The sequence below is a fragment of the Podarcis erhardii genome (assembly GCF_964252035.2).
Source record: "Podarcis erhardii genome assembly, chromosome: 9".
Taxonomy (NCBI): Eukaryota; Metazoa; Chordata; class Lepidosauria; order Squamata; family Lacertidae; genus Podarcis; species Podarcis erhardii.
The window spans coordinates 56,944,663-56,964,100 of NC_138512.1; the positions used below are offsets into that span (position 1 = coordinate 56,944,663).

The 19,438-nt window shown below is 44.8% G+C and overlaps 1 protein-coding gene across 1 annotated transcript in view; it reads left to right on the plus strand.

Annotated features, from left to right (window-relative positions):
* The first annotated feature begins 8,151 nt into the window (after positions 1–8,151).
* Positions 8,152–19,438, plus strand: part of PAPSS1 (3'-phosphoadenosine 5'-phosphosulfate synthase 1) — a 47,079-nt gene continuing 35,792 nt past the window's right edge. Inside the window, exons 1-2 of the mRNA XM_081876887.1 lie at positions 8,152–8,322; positions 17,389–17,503. Of these exons, the coding sequence (XP_081733013.1) occupies positions 8,263–8,322; positions 17,389–17,503 (175 nt within the window). The 5' untranslated portion in view covers positions 8,152–8,262. The remainder of the gene's footprint in view (positions 8,323–17,388; positions 17,504–19,438) is intronic.

A 19,438-nucleotide genomic window follows, 5' to 3' on the forward strand; every position in this document is an offset into this window, starting at 1 on the left:
CCTGAGGAGAAATGTAGAAGTTCAGCGTGTGAGCTCTGATGAGTCACAAAGACCTGGGTTTGAATTCCACTTCTGCTCCCAAGAAAAGGCCAAAGGGGTGGGGGAGATATGCTCTTCCTTTAGCTCCCCTCCCTTTTCTCTGCCACAATGTGGTCTTCCTGAGCCTCTCAACGAATCCTTTGCATTACTGGGATGGTGGTTTGATACACATTCTCCAAACACAAAGCCCACCCACCCACCCACAACTTGCAATGGCTTTGGTGGTCAAATGTGGACTTGGGGTGTGCAGCACTCAATTTCCCCCCTTTTGTTTTGAAGTTTCATAGCCATAAGGAATTTTTTTACATGGAAACATCTCTGTCTTACAGTTTTTAAAGGCTTGCCTTGGGTTGCTCCAGGTCATCCTCGAAAGAGGACTTTTCTACTAAGGGTATGGCAGAGCCACACAGTGAACTGGCACCACCAATCCAATGTTTGTTAGTGGACCTGCATGGCCCCAACCTCAGGCCCACCCCAGAACCATTCAGATAAGCAGCAACAACACCAGTGTTGACTCCACTCCACTCTTGTCTTTTCCATTTCAGAAGATGTAAGCAGAGATGGAAAATGGCCTTTGCCTTAGACAGACCTTAGGTAGACCTTTGCCAGCGAAACTTTCCAGGCAAAATGGAGACTTCAGATGCAAGGTTTGGGGTCCCACAATGGTGGCAAACTGATGTTCTCTGGCAACGTTTGTGATGGACTATAATTCCCCCCCCCCCTTATTTATTTTGTGGTAGGGAACTTGCATCCTCACTTCTCTGTAGTGGACTGATGCATCCTTGGGCATTATTAGTTGGATTACTGTGAGCAGAAAGGGGGGGTTATTGTTACTGCAGCTCATCCTTCATGCTGCCCTTACTCCCACCCTACAGTCTTTGGTCTCCTCTAAGCACTGAGTGATGACAACTGCTCTGTATGCACTCAATAAAAGAGCATCACAGCAGACCACCGACCCAAATATTAGAGCAAAAGTGTCTTCAGAGCACATTTTAAGATTTTTTCCACACCTACCTAACAGCACATTTTGTACTTATTCTGTTACACAACCTAATCTTGGAAAGGACCTCACATTTATTTATGTCTGTCTGCAATGGAAAATACTGTCAAAACTGCTGACCTGGGAGTGGAAATGAAAGCAGGCTTAATTCCTTTGGTTTTGTTCATACCAGTGGCCTGCTTTTCCAACACTTTGAGGATAAGTGAATATTTTTGAAACTTAGAACATATAACTAACATCAACATAGAAGGAAACATTCTAAAGAATTCAAGTATATATTTATTTCACATTCTTAAAAAAACCCCTCATATTAAAATATTCGTTTCATAGTATTCAACTAGATTTTACTCAGAACAAGTCCAGTGAAAGTAATGAACAAGTTTGATTCATTTATCTCAATAGATCTGTTCTGAATAAAGCTTAGTTGAACACCACCTGAAATGCTTGCCTCTGGATCAAAAATAACCTCAGCCTTGTGGGCTAAATGTGACCCTCCACAGATGTACCCAGAGATCAAAAGAATTTGTTTCTCTATGTTACTACGGCAGTCCAAATGATATGTGCCCAGAAGTGGATGGAGAGAACAGTACCAATGACGGAGGAGTAGCAGATGAAATTGATGGAATATGTAGAATTAGCAAACCTAACTAACAGAATAAGAAAGCAGGAAGGAAGGAAGAGTTTTTAAAGAACATGGAGAAATGTTTGTAGAATATCTGACGAATCATGGTAAATGGGTTAAAATGTTAGCCGTATTAGAGTAAATTCAGTAGAATAAATAAAGCAGATCTAATGAGAAAGGGAAAAAAATATATATGGAGCAATTAGAATATGCAGAAGCAATGAATAACTAAAAGGAACCATGGAAGGGGCGGGGAGGGAGAAGTCAATGATCAATGTATTGTTGTATTGGTTAAATACACACACACACACACACACACACACATATATATATATATGCCCTTCAGGCCTCTTATTGTGACTCTTTCCAGGCAACACTGCTTCCCCCTCTCCAGGCCATACACCTCACTGGCTGTTCTTTGCATCCTCCTTGACCATTTTTGCCTGTCTGGAATATGCCCTTGAACTCTGATAAGGCCTCTTACTTGCCTGGGTGGAAGGTAGAGAGGAGTGGGTTTGAATGTGTGTAGAAACCAGCCTACTAGGCAAAGGTCCACTGCTGCTCCCACTTCGGCTTCTTGCCTCACCTCCCACTGGCATGTGGCCTCCATAAGGTTGCCTAGAACAGAATGTGTGTCCTAGCCCTGTGCTTGCAGCCATGGCAGAACTCAGTGGAGGGAGAAGCCAGCCAACCAGCCGAGTCTCAGGGGGGTACTTGCCTGGAGGCAGAGTCCATATGCAAGGTCCAGCCCAGCCCTAAGGTCAGGAGTATCTCAGTTCACGTAGGCAGACGATATGGTGGTCAAGAACGCCGAGGGTCCAAGGTCACAAGAAGCAGCAAGGTCTGGCCAGGAACAACAAATGTTGTTTCCAGCAACTGACTGAGGCTGGAAACCCTGATTAAGAAGGCTGGAGCCAGCTGGTTCTCATCAGGAGCAAGAAGGCTTATCAGTAGCAGGTGGAATCACTTTGTATTCTGCTCCTTCAGGCTGCTGCTTCTGCCGGTGAAGCCAACTCCTGGCCCAGGACAATGTGGCCCTGGGGTAAAAATGGTTCCCCACCCCTGCAGTCACCCATGAACTAGCTTAAGCAGCTGGGCAGGCGACTCACCTCTCCATCACTTGATACCATTACAGCATCAGATAATTGACAGATGAGTGACTCCGCCCATCTGTCAAAGTTAGCCCACGAGGGTGGGGAGATGAAGGTCTGGCCCACTGGTCCAGAAAGGACCCCCACTTCTTAGAGATTAACAACCTATTCTGAAGAAATGTGCTTGCACAGGAAAGCTCATACCAATAACAAATTTAGTTGGTCTCTAAGGTGCTACTGGAAGGATTTTGTTTGTTTGTTTGTTTGTTTGTTTGTTTCGACTATGGCAAACTAACATGGCTATCTACCTGTAACTAGAACCTGTCTGAAGTGAGCCTCGGATTAAACTTACAAACTACCTCTTTCAACACCTCCCCCCTGCCCCGCAAACATATCAGATATTTTTTTCTGAGACAACTTCCAATCGTTTACCTGCCTATCTCCCATATGTTCTGGTTTGTCTCAAAGTGGTGCCCACAAGGCAAAATATTTCCAGCACCTTGGAAAGCTCCAATTGAACAACTTGCTCTGGTGAAGGTTGGAGGTGAACTGAGGCCTTAGAAGTCCTTGCAGACACCCCTACCCCCCCCAAGTTCCAGCTCCCTCAGTCAATGCAGTTTTGTCTAAGCCCAGGGGTACTGCCTGTATACTCCTCTCTCTTGCAATGATATTCAGGGGCAGTTTCTGGAAGTGGGGGGGGGGTCTATTTTTCAGCAAAACTAAAGGCAGCTTCTCTTACTTTGCCCAAGCCTCTGGTTTCTGAATCCCCAGATACATGAATGGCCATGGAAACTTGCAAGTTGCAAACAGATGCCTGTAGGCCCAGCCAAAGTTAATACTTCAAAGCCCCATAGATTTTTTTCCCACTGAGATCAATGGGGCTTCAAGTGATTAATGGGTGGTGCCCTATTTGGTGTTTGTGGTGTGTGGGTGAAAGGATACTGCTGAGTGCATTTCTGTAAGAATGCAGTCTTTTAAATTTCTTTAGATGTCCTCACTCATCACTGTTTCTCTTTTTTCTTTTCCTGTTGACTGTTATTATTAATCATGATCACTTTCAGGATGCAGAGGCTCAGAGACAATTGCCCGGACCCACAATTTCAATGGGATGAGTCAAAACTAGGCAAAAAGCTACTTTCCATATTCCAAAAAGCCATCATTAAAGGTAAAGGGACCCCTGACCATTAGGTCCAGTCGTGACCGACTCTGGGGTTGTGGCGCTCATCTCGCTTTATTGGCCGAGGGAGCCGGCGTACACCTTCCAGGTCATGTGGCCAGCATGACTAAGCCGCTTCTGATGAACCAGAGCAGCACACGGAAACGCCGTTTACCTTCCCGCTGGAGCAGAACCTATTTATCTGCTTGCAGTTTGATGTGCTTTTGAACTGCTATGTTGGCAGGAGCAGGGACCGAGCAACGGGAGCTCACCCCGTCGCGGGGATTCGAACCGCCGACGTTCTGATCGGCAAGTCCTAGGCTCTGTGGTTTAACCCACAGCACCACCCGCGTCCCTAAAACCATCATTACTTATCCTAAAATGCTGCATTTACATAATTAAAACCCATGTAGGCTAATTTTAACATTGCGTCCTTATGATCTGTTTTTCGTGCGACAAGAACATTAAAATACATTGCTGTGATTGTTGAGTTTTACTTAATAGTGCAAAAATCTTAAGGGACATTTGCTATAAATAAATGGAGATAAAACTCAAGAGGCCAGCATTATACCCCTCTAGAAATAGCATCATAGCTTTTCTTTTTTTAAAAAAAAAAAAGTTTGAGTGACCTCTAGTGGAGAACACATACCAATGCAGAAATTAAATTGCTTGCAATCTCTCCTGCTCTAAGATGGGTTACCTTTTCAACACATCTGCAAAACAGCTACAACATGCAAATGGGAAAATATATTCAGCTTCTTTCTTATAACATCTAAAATAAGACGACAGCCCATTTGGGAAAAGCCTAAGGAACAAAGGTGTTTTTAACACTCCTTGAGAGCACCCCCTGCAAGTGCCTCTGATATGGCTGGAGAGGAATGTTCCAAAGTCTGTCCCGAATCTCCCATACTTGTGTTCCCTTGGATAAGACTCTGGGTTCTAATATTGTGAGAGGGGAAGAGAAAACGTCTCTGTATCATTCATTTTCTTCACATTGTGTAATGTTTTGATCACTGCATCTTATTTAGACCCTCTCTGGGGAAAGTGTGAACAATGGAGAAAGTGGATAGAGAAGTGTCTCTCTCTCTCTCTCTCTCTCTCTCTCTCTCATAACACTCTAACTTGTAGACATCCAAGGAAGCTGAATGCTGGAAGATTCAGGACAGATAAACTGAATTTCGAATCAAGGATCTGAGAATAATCTAAAGCACAATGATTTAGCAGTGCACTAAAATATCCTAAGATTGCCGACTACTCAGATTAGACCCACTAAAATTAATGTACATAATTTACCTAACCTTAACTGTTAATTTAGATTGATGCACTTTAATACATTTTAATTACACTTTTCACAATCGGCATGGTAAAAGGGCAAAGAATGAGAGAAGCTTATCTAGCGTAAGAAAAATGTGTGTTGAAAGGATTCTCAAATACAGTATCAATAATTTTTGAACACTTGTTTTCCACTGCTAATGAGCTATTTAATGACTGCTGTAAGGGGTGAAAACTTCAGGAAAACAGGCTTAGGTGTTAAGAAAGAACTTCCTGTTAAAAAGCCGCTGGCCAATGGAAGTGGTTGTGCAGTTAAATATTGATTGCTTTTCTTTGTGGAGACTTTGAGCAAGGCGGAAGATCAGCCTACACTGGTTCAGAAGCGAAATTTTCCCTTAAAATTCTGCCGTGCTTGCAAGAGCTGGTGAACCCTTGAAAAATCTTCCCATTTTTCATTGGCAGGGGGTTGGACTAGCTGACACCTGGGATCCCTTCCAGATCTACTATTATATGATTCTATGGAAACAGGCAAATCTTTCCGATTGCCCTGGAACAAGTACATATCTCTGAAAGCGCTTCAACAATGGGACGTGCCGATACATTTGCACCACACCATGCTCAGCCCGCTCAACCTCCCCGGGAGCAGCTGTGGTACAACCGACCAGAGGTGCGGGGAGTGGTGCACAGGGCCGGATTTAGGTTTGATGAGGCCCTAAGCTGCTGAAGGTAATGGGGCCCTTTATATGTCCAGCTGTCCTTTGTCAACAACCAATTGTCACTGTTTTTTTGTGTTGAATATATGCTATATGGTAATTTATGGACCTAACAGCTATCTAAAGCCATTTGCCACTGTTACTGTTTTATTGTTTTTTTATCTTGTATTTTGGAAATGTACATCGTTTTGTTTTAGTTTAAAAAATTTTTGGGGCCCCCAAGAGAGTGGGGCCCTAAGCTATAGCTTGTTTATTTTATACTCCTCAGAGTACTGCGAAAGAATGTCAATCAACATTTGATCTCCTTCTACTGGTCCACAATAGAAAGGGTCCTTTCATACTGCATCATGGTGTGGTACGCTGGTTTGACATCAATTGATAGGAAGTGTCTACAGAGTGTGGTGAATACAGCACAATATATTATGGGCTGTCCCGTGAATCCGCTGGATGACATTGCGGAAGAACGTTGCCTCAGGAGAGTGAGGAAAATTCTCAGGGATGATTCACACCCTGGCCGGCACTTACTTGATCTCCTGCCCTTGGGCAGAACATATAGAAGCATGATTAGTTGCACCAACAGGGTAAAGAACAGCTTCTATCTGTGGGCTGTTAGGCTGCTGGATGAAAAGATAACAACAGGGCAACTGACTTTCAGGTTTGGTGGGTGTGCGTCAGTAAACAAGGGAAATTAAGACTAAGAGAGCTGAGTGGTGGGTGCTTGTATAATCTCACTGTATACAAGTTGTACAAGTGACAATAAAACATTTCAGTAAATCCGGCACTGCGTGAGCCTGCTCAACCTCCCAGGGAGCAGCTGTGCTCCAACCGACCCCACCTCCCTGCATTGTATGATCTGCTACTGTCTAGCAGTGCGTGAGGCATGGGTGTGTGGGAGGCAATGCAAATTATATTTTGAAGGCTATTAAGAACTGTTGTCTTTGTCCATGGAGTATTCTTGGCAGGGATACTGGAGTGGCTTGCCGGTTCCTGCTCCAGGTGGATCACGTTTGGTCAAAACTCTCCACTATGACCTGCACGGCACAGCTCATAGCTTCTCTGAAGCAATGACTAACCTAGACAGCATCTTAAAAAGCAGAGACATCACCTTGCTGACAAAGGTCTGTATAGTTAAAGCTATGGTTTTCCCAGTAGTGATGTATGGAAGTGAAAGCTGGACCATAAAGAAGGCAGTGCTCACTGAAGAACTGATGCTTTTGAATTATGGTGCTGGAGGAGACTCTTGAGAGTCCCATGGACTGCAAGAAGATCAAACCTCTCCATTCTTAAGGAAATCAGCCCTGAGTGCTCACTGGAAGGACAGATCTTGAAGCTGAGGCTCCAATACCTTGGCCACCTCACGAGAAGAGAAGACTCCCTGGAAAAGACCCTGAGGTTGGGAAAGATGGAGGGCACAAGGAGAAGGGGATGACAGAGGATGAGATGGCTGGACAGTGTTCTCAAAGCTACTAACATGAGTTTGACCAAGCTGCGGGAGGCAGTGGAAGACAGGAGTGCCTGGCATGCTCTGGTCCATGGGGTCACGAAGAGCCGGACACAACTAAACGACTAAACAACAACAAATCAAGAACTGTAAGGGTGGGATTTGGCACTCCTGTCTTCCACTGCCTTCCGTAGTTTGGTGGGATATATAAATGCAACCGAGGATGCTCAGCTGCCTTCCTCCCACCTCCGCCTCTCCTCCCTCCACCACCATCAGCAGCAGGCAAAAGAGAGCAGCGCCGGCCAGGCTAGAGGGGCAAACCCGGAAGCACTGGTCCCCATCCGCTATTATTCCTCCTCCTCCTCCTCCTTCCCTTTCATAGGCCGGAGCCGTCGTAGACGCCGCCCTCCCCCGCCTCGCGCATTTCCCGCCCCCGCCCTCGTCTGGCAAGGCGCGCGCGGAGAGGCAGGCGCTGTGCGGCGTGGCAGTCAAGAGTTGCGCGCCCGCGCGCGCGCCCTGGGAAGAAACCGGGAGCGCGCCGCCGTGCGCGTGGCCAGAGCTCTCTCCCTCCGCCCGGGCGCCTGATTTTCGCTCCTCCCCTTTCGGTCCCTTCTCCTCCTTGGCTCGCGCCCCACCTACTCCACCCGTCTCCGTTTCACCAGGCAGGCGCAGGCGCGCGCGCAAGAGCCTCCCAGCGCCAAGCCGGCATCTCCGAGCAAGCAGCAGCAGCAGCAGCATCCTCCCCTCCCCTCACGCCTAGCCTCTCTCTCTCTCTCTCGCTCGCTCCTTCCCCTCCCCTACCCCCTCGCCTTCCGGCCCCGCGCCGAATCCTAGCTCTCAGCGCGCGCCCTTCCTTTCTGTCCCCGCATCTCCTCCTCCTCCTCCTCCTCCTCTGCCAACATCCCCGGCGTCCCGGGCTCTCTTGCAAATGGATTTGCCCGCGAGCCACTGCAAAAAAGTCAAGCTGAGCAACAAAGTGCAGAGTTGGGTAAGTCTGGGGGCCTTTTTTTTTTGGTTTTTGTTTTAGCTAGCTGCAGTTTGGCAAAATAGCGCACCTGGTGAGGGGAAGGTGACCCCTTCCCAATGAAGAAAACAGTCCAAAGAGAAAAGAGGAAGGGGGAGAGGGATGCCGCCCTGCCGGGATGCGGCTTTGCTTGAGCAACCTTTTGGCGTGTGGTTTTTGCTGCTGGCTGCCGGAGGCTCGAGTGGGGCGAGCGCAGCGGCTTGCAGCGCCTCTCTCTCTCTTTGCGTTTGCACAAGATGGGGCAGGCTTGGGAAGTGGGTGGAGGGAATAACGCAGGCTGCTTGGGATACGAAGCCTTGCAGGCTCGGCAGGAGGATCGCATTTCAATAGATTCCACTGACGTGTCTGCATTTTTAAATTATTTTTTGCTTTGAGGAAGGAAAAAAAGAGAGGAAGGCAATTCATCTCTTAGCTCTCCTCGCTGCAAATGTCTCTGGTATAGCCTGTCTTTATGAATGAAGTTAAATATGACTGTTCTCCGTTGCTAAGAGTGGCCTTATAGTGCCGTGTTTGCTTTAAAAGTTGTGGGTGGCAAGCATAACTGTGATGCAGAGGAGCATGTAACCTCATTCAGCATCATCCCCCCCCCTCTTTTCCTCCTTTTTCTTCATGTCTATTGGAGGAGGAAAGGAGTGGGATCTCAAGAGTACAATGTGAGCATTCATAAATCTTGGGCAGCCCCAACACTGAAGTTCTTTGTGGGTTGCCTGTTGAATGAGAGCACTGTGGAAGGAGACATGAACAAACTTGGGTTTTAATTGCAAAGGTGCCAACAGGTCAATTTACAGTGCTGGCCAAAGGCTAGGAAACTACTGGGGGCAGTGGTGGAAAGAGGCCTTTGCTAGAAAAGAGGTGGTGGGTTTTGATGGCATAATTAATAGCTGTAATTATTGGGGGGGGGAGAGCTATGTTGCTTTCTTGATGCATGGTTCTAAAAGCTTTATCATGATACTTTTCAAATGGAAGAAGAAATTTAAAAGGCGCCCTTCACCTACTTCATATCAAAGATTATGCTTTAGAAAAAAGACTAGTCTTGTGATGTGTGATGAACATTCATTGTGAGACCCAGAATCTGGCCATGTGAACATAGGAACTGCCCGATACCACCAAGCCAGTGGTCCATCTGCCTCAGTATTGTCTACACTGACTGGCAACAACTCTCCAGGGTTTCAGATGGGGAAGTTTTCCCCATCCCTTTCTGGAGATGCTGAGGATTGAACCTGCAACCTCCTTCTTGCAAAATAGATGCTCTTCTACTCTGCTATATCCCTTTCTAAAGGGCTATCAAGGTGGGTGGGGTTGGGCAGTTAAGGTGATGCAGAGAGCATGTTATTGGTGGTTAGAATTCCTTGATGGTCTGCCTTCAGTTGGTTAGAGCGTGGCGCTGGTAAGGCCAAGTTTGCAGGTTCGATCCCTGTTTGGGACACCTGCATATTCCTGCATTCCAACTCTGATTCTAAGGCCAGAAAGAAGTCAGAAATGAGCGTTGAATCACACTAACCTCAGATCCCCGCTTGAGTTCCATAGCTTCTTCTGGTATGCCTCCTGTAGTGGCACTTTAGCTAAAAGGAAAAGTGTCCCTGATGAAAATGTGTAGCCCAGAAGAGCAGCTGGAGTGCTCTTAGTTTACATAACCCTTAGCCAAATCATGGCTTAGCATAGGGGTTGCCAACCTTTTGAGGCCTGTGTGCTGCCAGTGCCACTGGCGGAGGAAGAGGGCTGCGGGGGGAGCGCACTGCCCCTGGCAGTGTGATCCTGGCAGGGTGCCATTGCGGCTGCCCCTCGCCCCAGGACACGCGCCAGCTCTGCCCCCTTCTCTCTCTCCCCCCCCCCCCCCCGGTGCCAAAGCATGAAGCTCTGCCACTGGTCAGTTCCACTCCTTCTGGTCACTTTTCTCCCCATCCCCTGACCAGATCAGTTTCCATCCCTCCAAAAGGCAGAAACAGAGACTGTGCATGTGCTTCACTTTTTCAAGGAATCTGGGTAAAACGCGAACCCAGCGGAATTGACCTGAGCCTTGAAAAGCCCAAAATAATTCACAGAGGAAGTGGGAAAGAATGCCACTCTTGCAAACTTTCCCTTCAGCTCCATGCACTTTTTGAGGGAGAAAATGTTAACCACTTCCATCACCTCATGTCCAAGGAGGCATTTGGACGGAGGCTTTGTGGGGGCTAGGAAAAGACTCTAAGGGTGCTGTGTTGGGGAACGGACTTAGTATAAGCATGTGGGTTCCTAGAGAGAAGTTCATGACCACTTCTTGCCTCCTCTGGTCCTGCCACTGTCTTGCAATCTGTGCCAGAGACATGGTTTGATGGTAAGTACCTTTGAAACCAGACTCGTTATTTGTCTCCTACAGACAAACCATGAGCTCTAAATGAAGATCAAGCCACAGTTACATCTCATAGTTCATCATGTGACAAACCATGAAATCAGAGACTCTAAGCTCAGGGTGGGGAACCTTTTCGGCCTGGGGTGCCAGGTTTTTATTTCACCCCCTGCTATGCCAACTTTGACCAGAGGGCAGCAGCACCCTTAGTTGACATCAGGAGACTGATAGTTGGGTAGCTCTGCCCACCTGTCAAAATGGACCCATGGGGGAGGGTTCTGCTTCATCTGCAGGAAGCATGTTGGCAGAACAGCAACCAGCTAATGAGTGGAGGATTTGGTCTTGCTTTCTGCAGGGGTCTGGTTCACCTTCAGTTCCCCACCCCTGCTCTAAGTCACACCTTGGTTCTGCCCCTGTTTCTGTAATTTTTTTAAAAAAGTAAATTTTCTTAGCTCAAGTGAAACAAATTATTCCACTCAGCGTTCAAAACTCACCCAGCACCAGTCGTGTTGCACGACAGGCAACTGGCCTTTTGCAAGCAAGGGGAGAGATGTCTGGTTGCCAGGTTTGGTGACTAACATTTCCATCTGGCTGGCTGGTGATGCTGCACTAGTTAGCTGGTTTGTGGTGCACCAAAAGACATGTCTCTTTTGATGCTGCCCTGCCCTGCGAACCAGCTGATCTGTGGGGCAGCGCAGCACCAGAAGATGCACCAACAGGAGGCTGGACCTTTGAGCTGATCCAAGAGGACTGGTTTTATGTTTTTATGGTGATGTATTGCCCTTTATTCAAAGTTTCAGATAATCAAAGTGTGGCTATCATAACAGCTTGTTATGATTTCTCATCCTTCTTGTAAAGTAATAATTCCACCTCTCTGTCTTTCTGCACTAGGGGTGTGTGCATGCGCATACATGTGTGAGTTCATATGCTTATTTATTTACTTTGACCACTTCATGTACCTCGTAATGTGGCTTGCATGAGCCAGAGGCCACAATAAATTTGTTAGTCTTCAAGGTTGCATAAGTCTTTTTTAAATGTTGCTTATGGAAGACACCTGACCCAACACTCTTCTCTGGCTGTGCCCTGTAGGACCAGATCAGTAATACAAGGCAATACTCTTCTTGACAGTTTCACTGCTACTTAATGTTGTCATTGAGGACTCCGTGGTAAGCTTTGAAAATGAAATTAGCAGGGTTCCTAAGAACACGGTTGGTTGTTCTCATACCACACTAAAGGGTATCCAGTAAGGTGCAGTGTAACTTTATCATGCTACTCTGTAACTTTGTATAACATCAATATAAATGGCACCGCTCCTTTTTAGTAATGCATGACTGCTATAGGTAAGACGTCTATAGATAATGAGCTGCCAAGCACTCTGGTACTTAGTGGTAGAGCACCCTGTTGCTGAATAAACCCAGCACAATCATGGACAGCAGATAAGTTAGCTTGAAAAAAGCCAACAAAGCTGGATTTCAGCCCAGGAACCTAGTAAGTCAACATTCTATCCTTTCAGGCTTCAGGCATCGTGAAAGTTCAGGGTGCTAATTCTGAAAAGGACGTTACTGACATTCCGAGGCACAACTTTCAAAGCAGCTCAGTAAAAGTTTGCACAAATGCTTCCTAAATCAAGAGGTGATTATTTTCCCTCTCTTTTATTATTTTTTTTTAGTTTGGACTAAATTTCTTTTTTTAGTTTTTATAGGGCTGGGAGGTAGGGATATTCCAACTGTTTCCCTTCTGTTTTCTAAGACGCAGAACTACCTGTTAAAGGCAGATGCATATACCCACCCTTAAAGGCTGCTGTATGTAGGGAATCCTCTCAAAAATTTTAAGTGTGGGGCAGTTTGGAGCAGAGAAGCCACTTCACTTCCCTTTCTTCCCCCAGCATAGGATTGCAGGCATGTGTTTTTGGGGTAAAAGTGGAGTTTTGCATATTTCTTCAGTATGCACAACCTTGCCTAACCTTGGATCATGCTTCTCTTGATAAATGTGTGATTCTGGTTTGTTTAAACGCTCTGAACCTGGGCAGGTGACTTTAGCGGGGATGATTTCTGTTCAGTTTAGCTTCAGTAAAACAAGGAAGGGGGTGTTTAATTGGCCTTGACGTTGGATTGGTACAAAAGCTGCCAGTAGCAAGGTTCCAAATAGAACATAACAATTGCTTAGAGATTTTTATATCTTCTGCAAGTATCTGCATTGCCTGTTCTAAAGTTTTTACTGGAGTTCAGTCCAGATTACAGCGAATAGATTAGGTGGGTGGTGTTGCCGAGGTGGATTTTTTCCCCCAGTCTTCCTCACCCACTTCTCACAAAATGTTAGCGTCATACTTTCACATCTGGTCTGTGGTATACTAAGAAAATATAAACCTTATTAGGGAAGAACTGTAGCTCAGTAACAGAACATCTGACACTCATGCAGAAGGTCCCTGGTATTTCCTGGGAATAGCAGTTGCCTGAAACCCTGGAAAGGCACAGCCAATCAGCATAGACAACACTGAGCTAAATGGGCCAATAGTCTGACTAGATAGAACAGTGCATAGACAATAATAGAACCTAAAATATGCAAATATACTATATGCAAATATACTATATTGTTCTCAAATAATATATACAGTATGCAGTCGATATAGCAGAAGACTGATTGCAAGTCCTTTTTGACTAATTAGGTTTTTTCAGTCATGACCAAATTTCTTCAAATACATACATCACTGAGAGAAGATCATTTCTTGTTCTCCACAAGGATGCAAATAGGATATTTCACTCAAATTACGTTCGTTGGTTCTTCCGAGGACCAAAACAGAAGGCTTCCCAATGTGGAAAATCTACCTCTCCTTGTGATATTGGAATTTCTTGCCCTTTCTAGGAAGCTAATGACCATTTCTCTGTGTTTTAATATGGACTGTTTCTATCAATTCTTACCAAACTTGAAAACCCCCCAAAACATAGCTGAGCAAGAAGGGGCTTTTTTTTAAAAAAAAAAGAGAGAAAAGCAATGGGGTATTTATGACCAGAGAACTGTTCTTTCTTGCTACTTGGCAAGCCAGGTAAGTATTCTCTGAAGTTGGCAAGCAGGCGTAGCCAACTGAGTTTCTGGACCTTCTCCAGTTTTTGTTTAAGCAAACTATTATATCCCCTGTATTTTAACACTTCAGTTTGCTATCATGATGGTTCCTATGTCCAGGAAAGCAAAACTTGAAGATTATCTGCTCGCTTTTCTTGTTGCTGTGGAGATAATCTCACACTTCTGCTTCTCAAAGGAAGTTCCTATGAAAAGTTGCTTTTCTTAAAACATTATTGTTGTTGATTGTTTTAAACTCTAAAAGCACAGTAAGTAAATGATTTATTTACCCATAAAAAAAGGAAGTTCCTATGTCAGCTGTTAGTGCAAGATTTTAGTTAAATGCTTTTGCCAACAATGCCTAATTTGTTAAACTGCTGTTGCTGTTTGGAGGTAAGATTACCTTTGTAGGTTGACAGTGCCTGTATGTTAAGAAGTCAGCAGCCAGCAGGAAACTTAGAAATTGTAGGCCTATTGTATATTTGGTACGTGTTGTATATGTGACAGTTATTCCCCACTTTTTAGGGCAGTGTCAGCAGAGTTTCTTGTGTCATGATTGTCAACTGTTCTTTGCTGATGCAGGTGCCATGGAAAGTTGGGATGCTTAGGGTTAAGTTTTTAAAAAATGCCTAAAATGTTTTAGGTTTGACCTTTCGTTACAGCCCAAGGCCCAAGTATTATTTCCTCTTCCTTGAATGGGCAATCTGGGTTGACCTTTGTTTCTCTGCTGCCACCATCCTGATGCAGTTCAGGCTACTTGTGTCAATTTCACAGGCAAGATCTAGAAATGCTTAGCTAAGTTCTGTGCTAGTGGAGTTCAGCTGGAGTTAGCTGGTGATGAGGCCCCATGAAGTCTACATTGTTTATCTGCCAGGAGAATAGAAAGAGAGACTTTTGGTTCCAGGCTCAGCTGTTGCTGCAGCAGATAATCGAATCGTAGAATTGGAAGGGATCATGAGGGTCATCTAGTCCAACCCCCTTTTTGCCCCACATGGGTCTTGAACCCACAACCCTAAGTCGTGTTCTACCGACTGAGCTAAGCTGATAGTTCAGAAGTTAGAAGAAACTTTAATTCTATCTTTATCATGCTCTGTATATTCTGATTGGTTATAGTGCAACTGGTATAGTTTGATCCAAGGGGATTCTGAATTCACATTCTTACCTCCAGCCTTTTAGCCAGGCTACCGTAGAGTCATATTTCTCAGTATTCCGAACTATCAGCCTCATATCCAGTGTTGCACAGGAGTTTTAAGAAACAAAAGGAAAAAAGTGCAGTTATTTGAAGTCAGTTGCTAAAATCAGTGCAATTTTGCAAGGTTCGTTCTGCCATCTTGAGTTAAAATGGCATCCATTTTTGTATTCAAAAATAGACATAAATATATAGCAAATATGGTGGGAGCTAACAGCTGTTCTACTAATGGTTCTACTTAGATGCCCAAGTAAGGTGGTATTCTTTGTGATCCTCTGGGGATGCCAGGGTGCAGAGAAGGGAAATAACTATTTTAAGGACCCCACACTAAGTTACAGCAGGCTAAATCCGAGTAGGCAATTTGGTGCATTCCAGATGTTAACTGCAGCCCACATGATTCCTGAGTTATTGCCATTCTGGCTAGGGTTGATGGGAGTTGGGAGTCCAAGCCATCTGGAAAATACCATGTTGGCTATCCCTGGAAACTTGTTTAGATAACGCAGTTTTGTCCTGTGAAACAGCTTTCAAATCTTGCTCCATTGAAAACAGGCAGGGCTTTACAAGCCATCTTTATCGGTCATTGTTTCTGTAGTGATTCAGCCTCCAAGTAACAGTTGGAGAGATTCAGGTAAGAATCTGTTGGGTGACTGGACCGCTGCTACCTCTTAGCATAGCCTACCTTGCAGGGTGCTTGCAAAGATAAAATTGTGTGAGTATGTTGTTGTGACTTGGCCTCCTAAATGGGTTTAGCTTGGAAGTGGAGGTGGTGTAATAACTTACATAACACATTGTTAGTCAATGAAGGTCTAGGACATGGTTGGTGTAGGGAAGGGAAAAAACGTTGCGGTTGTGTAAATGGATGTGTACAATGGTAAGGAGTGGAACTGTGTTAGGCAATAACGTATTTAATTGCGATGACCTCCAGATCCTTCTGCTTTTTCTAGTTAGGCATAGACTAGAGGAGAAATGTCATTTAAGTAACTTGAGGTTTGTATGTGTTCCGCTTTTGAAAGACTAGTATAATTCCATTGTCAGAAGAATCCCAAGTGGGGTAAAGTAGATTGTAGGCAAATTAAATGTAGTAGAGACCAGAGTGGCTTTAAAAAGAAACTAAATTTTTGCCTGTAGCTTCTTATTTTTGTCTTGTGGTTAGTGCATAAGGCTGCACTCTGTTTTCAAGAAGTTAAATTGTTTAAATGCTGGCATTGCAAAATCATGAGATTCAGAGCTGCCCGATCCAATGCACATAATTTTAATTTGGGAGTTAACGTATGGATTTTTGACTGCAGCGCGGGGCAATACCCCCAAGACAAATATTGCAGAAGCCATGGGGAGCCCAAGAAGTAAGTTGGTGTGTGTAGTGGGGAACAACTATGAATCAGGAGCTTCCCAGTTTAAATCTGATCTTTGCCATGCTTTGTAGCTTGCCTATCTCTAACCTCAGCCCTATATCTGTTATATGGAAATAACACTTACCTACCATACCAGGTTGCTGGCAAGAATTATAGTGAGATAAAACATATGAATCACTTTGACCTAGGGCTATACAGACACTATTTAGTAAGCATAGATGCTGGATAGTTAGTTTTGCCAACTAAAGGGGTTCATGGTAGTATCTTCGTAGCCAGAAGAGTTGAAGTTTGTCATCCTTGGAGCAGTAGCTGCCAGATTCTTGAGTGATCTGAGAGCATCCTGCTGAATTTTGAACTGCCTGCTTACTCCCCTCCTTTCTTAGAACTCTTATCAGCAGGAAGTTGTGCAAAATAGGTCTCTCCCAGTCCTGGGATGCTACAGAACTGGTGTGCTTTTCAATACCCTGTCTTATGAGGAAGGCAGAACTGCCTGTGTCCCCTTCTTGGTCTTAACCAGCCTTCGCCAGGTGGATGCCCACCAAATGTTTTGGACTAAAACTCCTATCAGGCCCTGCCAGCTGCAGCCCCAACAACATCAAGAAGGTACCACCTTGGCAAACACAAATTTTGCTACAAGGAGCTGTGGAAGGCAGCCATCCCAACATGGCTACACGGTTAGTTGTCCCTTCCTTGCATCAAAATGGATCTTGTGCCTTTTTAGTGGCCTTGTTCGAAATCATGAAGAAGTTTTCAAATCTCTGTGCAATTTATGCTTGTTCAATTGAGCCTAGAGTTCAGTGTCGGTGGTTCTAAAATGTGATGGTGAAGTGCCCTGAAACGATGGACAATATCAATAAGTAGCATAAAAGGATTTTGAAACTCCAGTAGCCCAAAGAGGATTATCTTCTAGTTTTGACATACTGCTGCATTATTTTACATCCTTGAGGAAAATGTCACAGAACTCCACATTTGTTTATTTTTTGATCGCACGGCATTCTGTTAATAGTTCTCGTTTGTGCCCGTTCGCTTTAATATGTTACCTGGATAGTCGAAAATTGCTTATTTAAGGAACTGAAGAACTTTACCTGTTTCTTTCTTTCTTTCAGGGAATGCAGAGAGCTACCAATGTCACCTATCAAGCGCACCATGTCAGCCGCAACAAGAGGGGTCAGGTAGTAGGGACCAGAAGTGGCTTTCGGGGCTGCACAGTCTGGCTAACAGGTACAATATTGCTGCCCATCGGTTTGCTCTGTTTTAGTGTGTTTTTTGCTCTCTTGCCATTATAAAGTGATGGCAGTGGAAGGAGGTAGCAGCTAAAGATTTCCCCAGTAGGTCTTGCAGGAGCACAGAATTGCAAATTGACTACACTGGGACCTTGGGTTACAAACACTTCAGGTTACAGACTCCGCTAACCCGGAAGTAGTACCTTGGGTTAAGAACTTTACCTCAGGATGAGAACAGAAATTGTGCAGCGGGAGGCCCTATTAGCTAAAGTGGTACCTCACGTTAAGAACGGTTTCAGTTTAAGAACGGACCTCTGGAACGAATTAAGTTCTTAACCAGACGTACCACTGTACCTTTACAAGGATTCCCTTTTGCTATCTTCACTGAACATTTGTTTGTATAATCCCATTGTATTTTCACAGAAGGCTGGGGTTAGTGTTGGCTCCCTCATGTTTTAGGCAAGCAATATGAATACACACACACACACACACACACACACACACATATACACATATATAATATATAATATATAAAAGTTGCTTGGGAACATTTTAAACATTACAGTTTGGACTGAAGATTCATTCACTTAGAGAGGCAGGGATTTCCACCATCTTCCCTCTCAATCTGTAGCCCTTGCACCATATCCAGTCCGGAAGAGCCAGTGTGGCATAGTGGTTAGAGAGTGTTGGGCTAATGCCTGGGAGACAGGGGTTCTAGTCCCCACTCAGCCATGAAGCTCACTCAGTGATCTTGGGCCAGTCATTTGTCTCTCAGCCTAATCTATCTCACAGGGTGGTTGTGAGGATAAAATGAGGAGAAGGAGAACCATTAACACCCCCTTGAGCCTCATGGAGGAAAGGTTGTTAGCAATTTCACTCCTCCGATGCTGCATATGAGATTGTTGTAAATTACATGCCTGTCTGGGACGACTCTGGGAAAGGAAGACAGTTATCTATTCTGCTGCGGGTACTGTTACACTGTACTTTCACTTTTATTTCTTTCTGTTTGTTCTCTCGGAGCTGGAGAGAATGGACGCCATTATGCTTTTGTCTGTACATAGTGTATAAATATATAGATTAGCTCTACGGTGTCTCACTCTTCTTGCTGTCAAAACAAAACAAATTCCTTCCAGTAGCACCTTAAAGACCAACTAAGTCAGTTCTTGGTATGAGCTTTCGTGTGCATGCACACTTCTTCAGATACACAGAGACAGGGGTTCTTCTTGCTGTGTTATGCCAGAAGATTAGTGTGCATTTATCATTATGATGTATGTGGCTAGAAGCGCATTGGAAGAGAAGGGAGATGCCTTTTCCAGAGCTGCGCGTACCGGAGGATGCTCAGAGTTCCGGGGGCTTGCAGGCACCCCAGGGTGTTTTCCAACAAATAAAATAAATAAATTAATCCCCAAGGGAGGCGGGCTCCTTCTCAAAACCTAGCAACAGATTCTAAAGTTGGGGAACACAGGGAAGACTTAACCGTATTTTTCGTGTATAAGACGCCCCCTATTTTGGGGGACTCCAAATTAAGAAAACACCCCTCAGCGCTACCCATGTATAAGATGAGCTCCAATTTTAGACCTAATTTTTTTGGTTAAAAAACCTCCATTTCTTATACAAAGAAAAATATGGTAATTGCCTTAAGAGAATGAAAATTTGGATAGAAGGTTATGAATTTCCCATATGGACAGCCCTTTGGCACAGGGAAAAATGAAATTGGCACATATGCATGCATTTTTTGCAGTTTTGCTCACTGTCAAACTGGCACGTGCCTACGCAGTGAAATGGATGCAGGTACTTCTGCCACGTGGTGATGCGTGCTGTTTGTTCACATTTTCCTGCACAGAGTGCTTTTGTCCTGTGTAGGAGATACGCAGCTTTTCAAGGCAGCTGATTTCTTGTTGTTATCTTAGAGCGAACGTTTTGCTGATGAACT